This window comes from Rhyacophila brunnea, unplaced genomic scaffold (genome assembly GCF_057557595.1).
Source record: "Rhyacophila brunnea isolate RB1 unplaced genomic scaffold, BYU_Rbru_1.0 scaffold_4, whole genome shotgun sequence".
NCBI classification, from domain to species: domain Eukaryota; kingdom Metazoa; phylum Arthropoda; class Insecta; order Trichoptera; family Rhyacophilidae; genus Rhyacophila; species Rhyacophila brunnea.
The window spans coordinates 49923147-49939149 of NW_028233068.1; the positions used below are offsets into that span (position 1 = coordinate 49923147).

At 32.9% G+C, this 16003-nt stretch overlaps 1 protein-coding gene across 2 annotated transcripts in view; it reads right to left on the reverse strand.

The window, feature by feature from the left end:
- Positions 1 to 16003, reverse strand: part of Vinc (vinculin) — a 96370-nt gene that overhangs the window by 36047 nt on the left and 44320 nt on the right. For both annotated transcript variants that reach the window (XM_085954284.1, XM_085954283.1), the window contains exon 2: positions 1899 to 2006. In XM_085954284.1, coding sequence (XP_085810410.1) covers positions 1899 to 2006 — 108 coding nt within the window. The remainder of the gene's footprint in view (positions 1 to 1898; positions 2007 to 16003) is intronic.

Genomic DNA, 16003 nt, shown 5'->3' on the forward strand with positions numbered 1-16003 from the left:
GTTTTTACACTGATTTTAGGATTTTTATAGGTTTTTTTTAAATCCCCGATATCTCGAGAATTTTTTTCTGGAAATCCTGCATGTCGAGAATTCAAAATTTCATCATTTCGGGAAATCCTGAATCTCGAGAGTGAGATTTTCTCAGGAAATACCCAACTATAGGTATAATATATAACATTTAAGAGGTTTTATTTCAAAAAAATCCATAGTTTATACTACCTACATACTATTAATAATTGATTCGCATTCCAAGTATGCATCATTTGCCGATCAATTAAAATGGATTCTATCCAGAAAAAAATAGTAAAAGTACAAATAAAGCAAAAAAAAAAATATTTGTGAGAAATAACTATCCAACTATATTTTGAAGAGCGACAGTAATGGGGATAAATTGAAACAAAACAGTCTATTGAAGTGAATTAATGAAACGAAGCGAATAAAATCAGCCGCGAGTAAAATTATTATGACTTCTTCGAAACATGGGCTAAATTGAATGGATCAGTGCCTCAGGATGAATATTTCGTAGAAATTAGGAAAACAATAAGCTAGAACAGGGGTCGGAGAAGTTTTTTGGGTATCACCCAGTGGCGGATTTGAGACCCCTAACGTTAAACAGCAAAATAAAAACCATGTACCTTACCACCACATAATAATTATCTAATAATAATAATAAAAAAAAAGTATTTAGGTACATAAAGTGTAAATCGTGTTCCACATGTTGTGAACAAGTACGTAGGTATCTATTCTGTTTGATCTGAATGGTTATGGAGGCCCTTTTGATATTAGTTGCAGGAGTTTTCTTACGATTTGGGTAATATGTAAATCTATATTTATAGCACCCCCCCCCCATTTTAAACTAAATAAAAATATGAAAAATTGAATACAAAAAAAAAAACATAAAAAGCCACACGTGGGCAATTCATCCGTCTCCAATTGAATTTAATGTTATTTGTGTTTAGTTTCATACGTTTTGTTTTTGGTTTAAACTCTGACTTGTATGAAAAATATACAGTAGGTATTTAATAAAATATAAGATTTTTAATAGTATGTAGGTATGATGTTTCCTTCGCATTAACGTTTACCTCCTACGTAACTATGGCTGATACTATCTCCAATTAATTAAAAATTTAAGAATTAAGTAAGCCGTTATTGTCATAGGAAATATTTAAATTAGGACTTGTTTTTAACATATAAATAGCCGATAATTAAAATAACAACTCCACCTTGCCGGATAGTAATTTTTTTGGAAAATGTTGACTCTGATTCCACTGGAAAATCGGAGAGTGCGTGGCCACTACCTACCAGTGATTCTCAACCATTTTTGTCCAGAGGAACCGTTAAACCATAATATTTTAACGTCTTGGGGAACCCCTACCTGGATGACACTATATTAAGGTCTATATAACAAAATTAACGTGTACATGTAAAACAATACAAAGTAACATACAGCTGTTCTATTTTTAGTCTACTACGTTTATTAAGTACCTACATTTTCCTATTTCTGCGTTGTTACCTCAAACAGATGCGCGCATAGAATTATTTAAAATTGTTATACACAGATCCACAAACATTGATAGTAGGACTAGTATTACAAACATGAGTTAGCGGCGCAGGCGAAAAAAATATCATCTCTATGGAATTTACTATCATAAGTTGTACCTACTATTCGCATTCCTTCTATAATTGTCTGCTACTGCCAATGCAGGATGTTACTGGCAGTAGGCTTGGTGAACAATAACTGTTAACCAATATTTAAAATAAACTAAGTAGGTATATTAAAAAAAGTATTCTGTTATTCCGACAATTAAATTCCTCAATTTTTGTCCTGCTACAAAAATTAGGAGGAGAATTTTTGTATGAACTTTTCTATATTTAATAGTCCAAAATTTATTACTGACCTTGACAAGATTGTTGACCGCGTGCGAGACAGCCTGCACGGGTCTGTTGAGGTCTGGCATTGCGTTTCCATCTTCGGCTTCTTCGTGGAGTATCACCAGTCGAGATACCTGCAAATAAAACGAAAACAATATTAATTTTAGGTAATTCGTTGAAATTTACAATCAGTTGCCAATGAGTTCAAAGCTTGTAAATTATCTACATTCCAAATAACTACGTTGTTTGTCTTTAAAATATAAGGAACAAATATGACATTCTTCGAACAAGGGAAATCAAAAAAGGTTCCATCTATTAGGAATATTAGGTATATATACAATGTTTTTGATAAAGAACGACTGTGAATAAAAATTTCCATGTAGAACGGAGAGTTTTCGCTTTTTATGAAAAATCGGTAAACTATAAAAATTCTTTGACAAAGATGTTTTATCAAATGTTATATAGCATCTTTTATAAAGTGCTAGATTGCTAGAGGGTATATTACACTACGTTAAATAGGTACTTCATAAAAGTTAAGTTCACAAAATGGACAACGAATGTATGGTGGCTTATGCGTTTATGTTTCCAGTTTTTTATTTCACATTTTTCATGTTCTACCAACAATAATTTTCTTGGTTAATTTCTTGCCGTCTTCCATTTTTAAACGAACTATCACAACAGTGGCCTAGTGTTGCTATGTTTACTATTATATATTTTTTCATATATTTCAGTAGGTACTTACAAATACTGATATTAAATATTAGATTAAATGTCACAATTACGTGATACTTGTGAGATTATAATAATAGCACGCTTTAAACACCAGAAATGCATTTTGCATTTAAGTAAATAAAATCATAGACAAATTTTATTATCTCATGAATTTTGAAAATTTCATCTGGCAACATTGTAAAATAATTTTTACATAGGATACAACCTTTTATAAAAGGACATAATTTATAAAATATAGCCCGGTTAACTGAAGTTCGCGGCTTTATTGATTGATATTATACATTTTATCTTACCCAATAAAACAACAGGTAATAATTAGTTTTTTAATTATCAAAATTTGCATATTATATGTCAAAATTAAATAATTCCCACATCATTATCGGTCAAACAAAAGAACACTAAATTTAAATCAAATCAAAAATATGCAGACATTATCTTATTCTGTGGTAAACATTCAAAATTGGAAGGAACAAACAAAGAAATTTACTTTGTATTTTATGTAATCTATACACTAAAAAAAATTATAACAGATCTTATCTTCTTATATTTTGTTAATGATAGTTTATAGTTCGATACCGGCCTTATTGATATATTACCAGAAGCTATCAAAGTTAAATGGAAATTAATACTGTCAACTTTACTGAGGGTACTTGATGGAATTAGAATTTTAATTCTAATTGATTTTACTCATAGTTTGGTAATTTCCGTATAAATCAGGTAGATTAAATTTGTTGGTCGTTACTTATTACAAGTTTTTAAGTATTTTATATACAAGGGTCCAGTAAAGTTGTTTCTGTATCCGTCGTTAGTAGATAGTTTACTGCGGTGTTTTCAATTATCTTTTAATTGGTATCCGATGTGTCTAGTCTGGTGTACAAATAAGTGCTTCATACAACTTCTGACAGAAAGTCATTAGTTACATTTTAGAGAGCGAGATACTGGTTTGTAATCGATGAACGGTTCACTATTCTTCAAAACAACAGGACGGGCACATTGCTGAAGTTTGAGAATAAAAAAAGACAATCAAACTACAAGTACCAAACAGACGTGAAAGATGAGATTTTCATTAATATAATAACTCCATTACAACAAAACTTTGTTTGTATGACTTCACTCTTGAGGACTGTGACTCACTTCTCTGTGTATCTCCAGCGAACCCTACATTCCACTCGAAGGTATTGGAAGACCCATAGTGTTCTTCATTTAGTCCCATTTTGTCTCTATACCCTCACTCTCGGAAGTTTCCGCTGACGATCAGTGTGTCTAAATTATTGATTTTTCCTTTTGGCTACGTGGCCAGAGAACAGCAGAAATCTTTGGGGACATTCTTAAATAAATAACATTTAAATGCACCGAACCACAATTATTTACAATATTAAAATGAACAATCATAAAAAACGCAAATGTGCAATTATACTGTGTACCTAATACCAAAGCGTGAAAATCTCGCGGGTATAAAACAAGATGTTATAATAAGCTGCCATGTTTCAATGTGTCAACTGACAGAATATTACTTTGATATGACTACAATAATTTAACCACACTAAAACCGTTTAGGAATCACCACCGGTGTGTAGTCAGGGAACACAAAAATAATGGGAACTGATTTACCTTCTGGGTGAGGCTAAGGCTAAAACAAGGTTCAATTCTTGAGTGTGGAAGGAAGTGGAATAAACTTAAACACGTATTAAACAATATATCATTATTATCAATAGTTAGACTGTATCAAATACATCTGCATCAAAGATTGTCACGCAAACGAAATGCGCATTCAACATTAGTAATATTTGAGGGTACTGTAGTTCCTGGCCGTCATTAAGTCACAAAGCAAATCTTGTTTCAAAATCTTGATTTATGGCGACCTTCACATTCATATTTATTAAACTGTTATGCGTGCTTAGTAGTTCCTAAAGCCGCCATACACAGAGAAAAATGACAACCTTCTAAAATAAGTAAGTACCTATTACAATTAACATAAATCAATTTATTTTACTATAAATTATTTCCATGGGCATGTTTGGTTGTTGTTTTATTAAGGCTACACTTCAGCTGGGGCACGGTCTAAAACGATCGCGACTACGCGACGCGAAGATTGTGCAAACGACGCCTGCAGAACAAAATATAATGTGTCATAAAAATTCAACATGCGTCCATTTAATGCTCTGTTTATTGTTCTATTAGTAACAATAATAATATATTCATTGACATGTTTTCTTTTTCAAGTAAATGAGTAACGTTTTTTAGTCATCTTTACACAATTTAAGAATTAATGCCCCAGTCGCCATCACGAAACAAATTGACGTGTTCACATCTCGACTTTCGCTCTCCGATTGCCAGCGAGTCCAAAAATTCGTCGCACCTATAGTTGTAAAATATTTGCCGTTTCACTGAAGTATGCTTTAAGGCTCCCTCAACTCATAGTTCAATTATTCTGTCTTTCATTATTTTGTAATTTCCAAAATTAAAAATGGTGTCTCAGTTACGAGTAGGTATATTCTGTAAATAAAATGAATTGTTTCCAGTCAAAAATCACATAAAATACAATACTATATTACAGTTTAAAATCTCATGAGATAATTCACTGGGAATGAGGAGAGAGAAAATGCACTCACACGAATTCGTGAGAAGAAGATTGTTTGAGGAACAAAAACATTCCTTAGTATGGTACCTCGTTACTTATTTTAAATATATATATATATGCATATAAGAACCGGTTTGAACTCATTTCTTTCATCAGTATACTATCTTAAAATTTATTGCTTAGTTGTGATTAAAACAAGTTTATCACTTCTTTATTAATGAAATTGAGACCGGAAGTCCAGTTTTAATTTTTTTACAATACCGTGTAGTCTTTGCAACAGGACATTATTAGGTCATGCTTTCACTATTATTGATTTTGAGAAAAATCTAATATTTATCAGAACATGTAAATATATTAAAAATAAAATTGAATATCAACAATATAATACGGTGACCATAATTTATATGTAAAAATAGTGGACAACATTTGAAAATTTTCCCCTCAGAATCACATCGAGATATTTTTAACTTTTCTAAGCTGCCAATTGAATATAGCATTTTTTTTTCAAAATTTTGACGACAGGGAAGTTGGAAGTAATTGTAAATTATTAAGAAAACAATAGTTTAAACGCGTTAAAACAAAGGTCTTTACCTACTCTAAAATAGAGGACATCATTCAAGTTATAAACATAACAATTTACATCGTCTGCTGTTCGGATTTGAAACTAAGCTCGTCAATGTAAAAAAATATTGAGTGATATTCCAAATGTTGGCACGTAGCGCCCTTACACAGCCCGTGACGTCCCTAGACAAAATGCGGCCCCTGGAAAGCGCCATAATGCCGCCGCATTTTTTTATACAATATTTTTTATCATCCGTGCTCGTGTCGTTTCTAGTCACCAATGACGTCGAATGGTAATGGAGGTAAACTAGACATCGCGAACCCGACAAAAAATTCAAGTCAAAAAGTCAAGTTAAACCTTTTATGCTAATTAATACATTTTGTTTCCAACCAGTGAGCTGAATTTTTGAAAGTAAAGATATTTTCGTTATTAAGTACTCAGTTTAGGTAGTTATTTCTATATATACCAAATGATTTTACTCGATTTGCCGCCCTTTGAGTAACTGCCGCCCCCAAGCGACGCTCAATCTGCCTACACCCACGGGACGTCACTGTACAGAGCGGACAACTTATGCTGGACGATCTGTAATATTTTAATTTCCTGTTTTAGACGGCTTTGTTCTAATTGGTATACCTTAAAGACCTTGACGGAAACGTTGTTAGAGACGGAACCTAAATATATAAAAGTGAAGTTGAAAAAAGATTAACTTAGGTGCAAGTTCATTCGCATTGCAGATGTCTTTGTAACAAACAGTATGCACTGAGCATAAACAAGTTTTTATACAATGAAGAAGCGCTAATTCTTTATAATGCATATTATTTATATAAACAATCACACAAATTGCTAACAACCGTATGATAATAATATGTTATACATACATACGTACACAATAATAAATGTCAAAATAGGCTACGATATTTACTTATAGCTGATATTGTTCAATGTGCAAACCTAAGAAATATATTTTTTATGACACATTAAAAACGCTTTGGAATCGCCATTATGTGTTGATAAGTTGTAAAGGTCATTTATGAATCCCTCAAGTATCTATGAATCTATATTAATTATCCTTTCACTATGGTATCTATGTATGTAAATCTTAAACAGTTTGCCTCTGTGATTAATATAAATCATAATTGTATTACAAAAGTTATGAATTTGATCAAGTACGACTGTTTTATGCGTTATTGATTGATACTATAAATCGGATGTTTCTGAATAGATTCATGCCACTGGCAACACGACCGGAGCCATGGCGAATCGGCAAAATCTCCCGCCAAAACCTGACCAACTCAGACGAGATGTAATATTCCCGCGCCGTTTAAAATTAGAACCAGCATTTCCGGTCATGCGAAGAGGAGAGAGAATTCAAAAAACGAACAAACATAATGGCGGGAAGGTGGCGGAACGAGACTGCGATTCTCGATTACGTGAAAAGGAGAGAGATAGCAATACAACGTTGCTAATTGAGAATTATTACAAACGCAAGCAGAGAAAATTAGTGAAGCCCGGTAGGGTTTTTTCTCGGCGCTTCGCGAGTAAGGCCCAAGTACAAGACATCAAAAAGTGCATTATAAAATATGTATTTCCAGTCAAACATTGTCGTTTGATTGAGATCAACTCTCGGTATCTAATTACAATTTTATTATTTTGTTCAAATTTAACAAAGTCCTCGCATTCCCCATACTGCTTGATCCGTATTTCCTAAATCTATAGTGGAATATTAAATAATAATATTATTCCGAGACACAATGCACATCTATTCTATACAAGGTTGCTATCGGCGGCTATCGAGGGTAGTTTATCGTATTTGTGTATTGAGGCGGTTAATTGTTACAATAAGTTAACCGTCTGAACTGTCAAAAAGTGCTATATTTTAAGAGCACCTCTCTTGGCTGTGTTAACTTTTAGAGCGAGATAGACAGTTTTGACGGTTTATTAATTATAATAGGTACCTCAATACATAAATATGATAGACTACCCTCGATAGACGCCAATAGCAGCCTTGTGTATAGAATAGGTGCGTTGATCTCGCCCAAACTATGCACTGCTTCTCTGGAAGACATAATATGAGGAGAACAGAGGAATTGCCATTAACGGCGAATAACTCACACATATTGTTTGCGGACGACATTGTTGTCTTTGAAAGTAAGTAAAAATATATAATTTCTGAATGATGTTAAAATGTCTTTCTGGCTGAAAAGCGATCTTCATCAATAGCATTCAAATCTAATGGGTCAACAAAACGGACAACAAATAAATGAAGCGCCTAGTTTCAAAAGCCCCTAAAACGGTTTTTGAAAATTTTTGAGTTAGATATGAAGTTAGATGGATATTTTTGTGACCTATATGATGGCCTAAGATTGAACTTTAAAAAACACAAAAATTCGTCAATACGTTGATCAAAAATTAGGGTAAATTTCAAAACCCGCTAAAATTGTTGGGTGTGCTTTTCAAATACCGCTAAAATGGAAAGCCAAAATACTCTTTAGAATGTAACGAATTAAAAAATAAATACATAAAGTTCACAGATTTAATAGATATGATTTTATCTCATTTTTTTCAAAACTACCTAAAATCGTTTTTTTTCATTTTTCTCAGAACTACCAAAAATCGTTTTAGGGGCTTTTAAAACTAGGCGCTTCAATTGTCTGTTGACGGAAGTACGTAAATAGGGCCGTCAGAAAAGTATCGATATTTCGATACTTTGATATGAATAGGTACTTTCTTTCGATGCATATGCCGAAATTTTGATTTTTGAAGTTATCCTACTTCTTTAGGCGCGTTTGGAAAATCGGATCAGAGTGTAAATAAAGTGTATAGAAATAAACCAACGGTGTTCCAATAAGCGGTCCTTTTTCTTGAGTGTGTAATTTAACAAGATAATTAATCCTTTCTATGCCGCAATTAGTTAATTGATAGTAATTAACATAAGAATTGGTGTAATTAGGGCGTCCAAAGACGCTTTGGGCACTTAACCGGTTAAGAGCTAGTCGAAGAATCTAGTTTATCACAAGTTTTGTTTTTGTTTTGATACGCCAAAGAAGTATAACTTCTAACGCGCGTACATAAGTACACACACAGATTTTTTTTTGTAAAAAGTTTGGCGAATGTACGTGGCAGCGAAGAGCTAGGGACCGAGAAGAGTGGAAGTACATACGGATTGAGCACGGCTGGTGATAACGATATGTAAAAACTTCATAAAATAATATAGGTAGGCTTTAATTTAATTTAACATGGTACCTATATCGCTTCCCATATGACCCAGTTTTTTTTACTTTGAATTTTCTTCTTGTACTTACACGTCCGCTCATAAATTCATTAAGTAGTACCTACACATAATAGGAACATGTTTAACTTATTTCTCCGGGCGACTCAAAACACGTACTTAGTAATCAATTATTGTCTGTTGTGAAAATCTACACGCACAAATATTAATTTGAATAATTTGATCATTTAATCACAACGAAACAAAACAATATATTGAAACGGGTTCAAAACAATGTTCGCTGACAATGTTAAAAGGTTTTATTTGTGAGATGGAAAGAGATGCTATTTAACTAAAAAAAGGCCGCACCGCATTACAATAATAAAAATTGTTTTATTTAATCCATAGGACGTGTCTATCTATCTATGTATCTATTTTGCTACATAATTTATAATATTAATACTTTCGAGTATCGACCAAAGCTACTTGATGGAATTTGAATTTAAATTCTAATGGATTTAAGTTTTGTACTATTTCATTTGAGTCGTTTTTTGCGACCCGGGTTTCGTCTTTCGGCATCTTCAGGCGCCGTGTACACTCACCAAAGTCAAACACACAGACAACGAACACTCTTAACTCTAGATTCTATGTCGAAAGGCGAAACCCGGGTCGCAAAGAACGACGAATAGCAAAAAATTTAAATCCATTAGAACATAATATAACGTCAATATTATAGTTTACGTATATTTCTTCCTATTTTGAATTTATTTAGAATAATTTAGATGGATTATTTAATTTTAGAATAAGGTGGCGCAACCGTAGCAGTGTTGCCAACCGTTGTCAAGATCATGCCAGACGGGGTACGAAAACAAGCTATTTGACAGGAAAAAACGCTAGATTTTGTGAAAATATAATTGCAAGTAAATTTACTTATTCTACCAAGAACGAAGTCAATACATTTCCATTATCGTACTGAAAAAATGCCTATGCGTGTAAAAACCACACATTTTAACAGAAATATATTTTTAAATTGATACCTAAAACCTATACTAAAATGCCTTTACTTATTGTGTCAACGGCGTTCAAGTTTCGTTTCATGTCATTCCGATAATCATTGTCAAACTGTCACATACCTAAGCACTTCACTTTATGGTCGTGAATGCTCCTATTGTTTCAAAGTGTTAAATCATGTAGTTCACGCTACAAAAATAGATCCTGCATTAATCAATCAGAAATTTCATGCGCATGAAAATAAATAAACTAAATATCTAGCGTGTTTTCAGCAAATTTAAAGTTGTTAGAGGCATCAAAAAATGCTAGTAAAAACGCCACAAACCAGATCCGTTTTTTTGCAAGCTATATGTCTATTGAAAATTGCTAGATCTGGCAAAAAAAAAAACGCTAAATTGGCAACGCTGATCCGTAGACACAAAATAACATAGACAAAATGATAAGCTTATTATTATTATGGCTATTGAGAAAGACTGCAGCACGGTCCATACTATTCGTATATTGGAATTCATTTGGCGTAATTGTTAAATGCTATTGAAGATCATCATATCAATATTAGACATATTCGGGAGGGGCCAATAAGATAGTTATACTCGCAGTTATAGCTGGAATTGATTGGAGACAATTATTGTTAACGGATGATATGCATGACAGAACGTGTCCATCTCAATTCAATAAAGACACTCGACCATAACGCAGTAGGCAAGTACCGCTATATACTAAAACAATCAATACTAGTACAAATTTTACAGCTGTTCCTTAATAAAGTTATTAAAGGCGATTTTAACGATGGTTTTCCTGGACTCATCTATTATATCTATAACTAAATTCGTCCCCCATCTATGAATGCGGAGGAATTTAAGCCGCAGAATAAGTGCATCGTAAAAGCCTACCTATTGTCTCTTCTTCATAAATTTTCATGCAATAAACTGAACTCCAGAAAGCTTCGGTATGGATTGAAAGTGAAACTCTATCGGTGCGTATATAACGCGAATCTACAATTTTTTGACTAGAGTGATTTGTGTTTATGGTGAATTGTGAGTAATACCTACAACAAAATACATATTATATAAAATGTACCTATCGCTAATAATATTCAACATATTATACAAAAAATATTTAATACGACACCATTATTTCTTTCATATACCGTTCATATTTAAAAGGGAAAAAAAGAAAATATGCTAGGCGGAAACCGGAAATATGTGGCAGAAGAAAAACTCATTAATAGGAATAGGTAGTATTAGGAGCTAGAAAATTTTATACAGTACCTTCCTAGTGGATCGAACCGATGAAGACGGTGTCGTCTCAAACAAAATCTGAGCCTTCGAGCATCACATCTGCAAAAATAATTCCTTTATCTAAAGCCGGGCGTAAACACCTTCCACTAACCACAGCCACCAGCGGTTACAAGTTGCAAAACGCTACGGACCACATTATTTTCTCAGACCTTCTGTTGTATTCGGTTTTTGGCAATAAGGTTTAATTTCTTCGATGAACAAAAACGTGCATTGCCCACCTAATGTTTGGGCAAACCCGATATAATATAATCTCATTGACCGAAAACCACTCCATATTTATCAGTCGATACCGCATTGGCTGCATTTCGTTGAATATCAATTCGCCGACCAATGAATGGCTCCGAATGCTTTACGAACTACCAGAAAATGTGTAGTGTAGGCTTGATGCCTTGATATATTTTTGAATTTAGTTAAAGACCCACAACTATAGTAAATGAAAGGTATAACCATAGAGGTATTAAATTAAAAGAGTGGCAAGCAATCGGCTTTCTCATACAGCTGAATGAAGCAGGCCAACAATAGCCGATAACTTACGAGAAATAGCGACGCGATAAAAAAAATCAGGGCATCACAGAGGATTTGCTTTGGTCATTATAACGTACGCATATAATATAATGGTAACATTCAAATTTTGCCACAAATTGATTACCAGCCCGCCCCGCCATACTTTTTCGCCATACTAGCCTGCTTCACCATACTTTCATATAACCTGCCGCCCCTAGGGTATAACTATTACAAACAATATATTTCTCATACTGTTAGTACGGTACGTTTGCACACACGTCGTTCGCTACGTGGAACAAAAAATGGCAAACCATCGGTGTCCGTGGTTGTGTATACATATTTGGATTTTTTGAATTAGCACAAATTATAGGTAAGATAACAAAACTACTAACATTGAAATCATGATTTTAATACTTGTCCTGCTTATTATGTATACTGAATGACTTTTTGCGAGTTAAATATTCAGCAGTTTCTCACTTTGCTAAAAAAATATATTATGTATTATGAATAATAATTACAAATACTGACTGTGCATTTGCTTTACTTGAAGTAAAAACTTGTTTATTTTCGCAAGTCTGTTGTGTTTCGGCATTTCAACACAAAATCGCTCGGTTTTAACGATCTCGAAACAGAATGGCCTAATGCCCCGAAATAGATTTCACATTATTTGTTTATCGGCTGCAATCGACGTGCTTTTAATATGCACGAATAAAAATATGACATGATAACACGGGTATGAATATTAATAAGAAGACCACACAATGAATAAAATATATACATTTAAAAAATGTTCTTTACTCTTAAATATAATACGTACGTAAGTATATTATGCATACGATCTAAACGTGTGCTAAATTCATAACTGTTTTAAATGAACATGAATGTCGTGAACCTATATTTTCGGCCGTTATACGCGAGGGTACGGTACTAGCAATTATACTAATTTGAGTACTTATACGTTTTATGACTTTGCACTTTTTTGCAATCTTTACTACCTATACTGATACACCTCTTTGCCTGATTACCTCTCATAAAATTAGATCAAATGATATTTACTTGCATTAATATAATATGTACCTAGTAATAAATAAATATACAGATAATATTACAATAAGTATGTAAAAAAATATTTTTAGAACAATATATATTACTACTTACATCATTTTCATCCTAGAATTGGAGTGCAAAGTTATGACCGTGTATAAGAAAAAGGGCGTAACCCCCACAGACCAAATTTTACAGGAGGCAAAAAACTTTTTTTGAATGATTTTGGTGTAATATTAATAAAAAAAATAATAGACAGACATTAGGTGCATGATGATTGATGATTTGGTGTAATATCTTTTCGATCTACTAATAATTAAAGAAGTTATTACAGAAAAATCATTAAAATTGAGGATAATTTTTTTTTCCTTAAATTAAAACTTAATTAAAGCTCAATTAAAACCTGAATTAAGATAATAAATCGGCATTTGCGGATTACTTCCTTTTTACAGAACGTGTATTTAGTTGTATCCATTGTTAATATCTAATAAAAGCACTTTTCGAAAAATCGAGGGTTACGCCCTTATTCCTAAACATAGTCGATATAGATACTCTATCAATCATTATAACCAAAGACTGCACTGTCTTTATCTAGAAAAGGATTCATATAAACTTTTTATATGAGCACAATTCCAGAAAGTTTTTAGTGTAATTGAATCAATAGTAGCCGAAAAAACAATTCTACGAATTGGTACCATCGAAACATGGCGGTCTGTTTTGACATTTCTTTATAAGTACATACATTACTAACGCGGGCGAATACTTCAGAGTACAACAGTGTGATATTTGCTACACAAATCTACAATACGAAATGACTTGCAGCTAGAGTATACGTTTTATAACTTTGCACTTTATTCTACACTGATACGCTTCTTTGCCTTTTTAACTCGCATAAAATTAAATCAAATGTAGTAATAAATAAATAATGATGAATAAATGAATGCAGAACTATTCTAATTATTCCCATTTGAAATATTTCACAGAAGAGTTTTTTGAAACAGCCTACTTCAGTTATTTATTATTTATATAGACAAATGTATTCACCTTTTCTTTCATCGATTATCCGACTAAGAGGCCATCCATGGACTGAAACCGTATGCGGTTTAGATCCGTGTGCCATACTAAACTTATGATTTTTATTCATGAAAATATATTTTCACCCTAAAATGTAGGTGTATAAACGGATACGATCAAATGCTTATAAAATACTTTGTGGAAATATATTTCCATGATCATAAAAGATAAGCTTAGTATAGCATATAGTTCGAAACCGCATACGGTTTGAGTCCATGGATGGCCTATAAAATTAGATGCGTGCATTTATACACAAAATAATACATAATTTCAATAAGTCGTTTCAAAAAACTCTCATGTAAAATATATTCGATATGTTAAAAAATATATATAATATAGATACCTATGACATAATTTTCATCCTAGGACCTAGAGCCAGAGTGCAAAGTTATGAAGTGGCAACTCTACCCTAATCATTAGGTTTAATAAGTTTCTTCAGCTTCACTTTCTTCAACTACGTTTTTTTTTATATTGTGCTTGATCTATAAATGCATAACTCGTTTCAACTATTGTCCGCCAATTGTATAGTTAAGTACTTACTAAATATTAGTGTCATGCAACCATCCAGTGATTTGAAAATTATTAACAAACAAAGACGAACCAGCCCATAAACGTAATGTCCATGTTTTTTCCAGCGGATTCTTTTACAAACATGATAATATTATACAAGATGTCTCAAACGATATAGAGTTATAATTAAGTGTGTTTAATATTTGGTAGTGACGCAACATAATGAAGAGGAGAGGAGGAGGTCGCCTCTGGCATTCGAACCCACACTCCCGTCTCTAAAAGGCAATGTAGGTGACGACTGCTCAGCAACTAAATAATAATGGTATGCATGTTAACATTGCTAAGTCGGTGAATGTCACCAATCGACCAGTTCTTACTAGAACACCGCCTGCAACATGCAACAACGATATTAAAACAATGCATTTATCTCTGACAGTTAGCATCTGATGTAGAATAATCTCACTCAAAATCAAACAAGGAATATGTATTAATTAAATTACTTTCGTGGTTTTAAAAGAAAGTTTTAGTTCTGTTTCGGGCAGCGTTTTCTTACCGGGTTCAGCATTTTTGAATAGGCACCTAGCCTGGAAAATTCGCATCTGGCATATGGTGTTAAATCTGGCGTTTTTCAATACGGCAAACAACTTACAATTATTTGTCTTAATAAACCTTGAATTATACATTTTTTTTGAAAATCAACATGCTAATGATACCTTATATTTTTTTTAAATAAATGCTACATACAAAATGATGACTAAATTTATTACTGCATTAATTTTATGACAATGAGTTTGTGAGTATGAGTTTTTAGTTAAAAATTTTCTTTAAAGAAATGATATTAAAAAAATGCTAATTTCTAGACACGTTTTGAATTTTGGGAAAATCTAGCATATTACTGCCTATTTTATTATTATAGGATATCTATATCCGGCATATTTTTGTGAATGATAACAAAAATAAATAAAAGGAAAGTAATAATGCGGAAAGTAATAATGCATCTACGACACCCGACGAAGACAAATGAAACGTAGAAAAAAGTAACGTAAATAAACACTTACTTTATGGCTACACAAGATTTAAGAATGTTACCATCTTAATTAAATTTAATACACTTTGAATCATTTTGAATAACCTCAGAAACACACGCATTAAAAATCTAGGACCGAATGGTGTTATCTACCTCATTCCGGGAAAGAACTTCACCAATTAAGCTACCTTGCTTGCTTTGCATGCCTTTCCTAGAATCTACCCGTTTTGCTATCCACTACGGTAGTGGTGTTTGTTTTATTTTTGTTACAGGGCGCGTTAAAAATTATCCTTCAGTAGAGTGGGTAAGCCCCTATTGTTTACGTCACATTTTCTCATATCTTCGAAACAAATTGGATACAGTTAACCTCATTTCCTCGTTTCACGGTGGGATTTCAGCACCGCAGAGGGTAGTCGTCGCAAATGGAACCGATATTCGCTGAGCTTTAGCACTCAGCAAGGATATTGATTCAAAACCCTTATACCTAAAGAGACTTTGGTTTTCACGTAGGTAGCTAGTTGGCAAACTGATATATACCTATATTATATATCAGGGTTATCCAAACTATGTTCCGCCG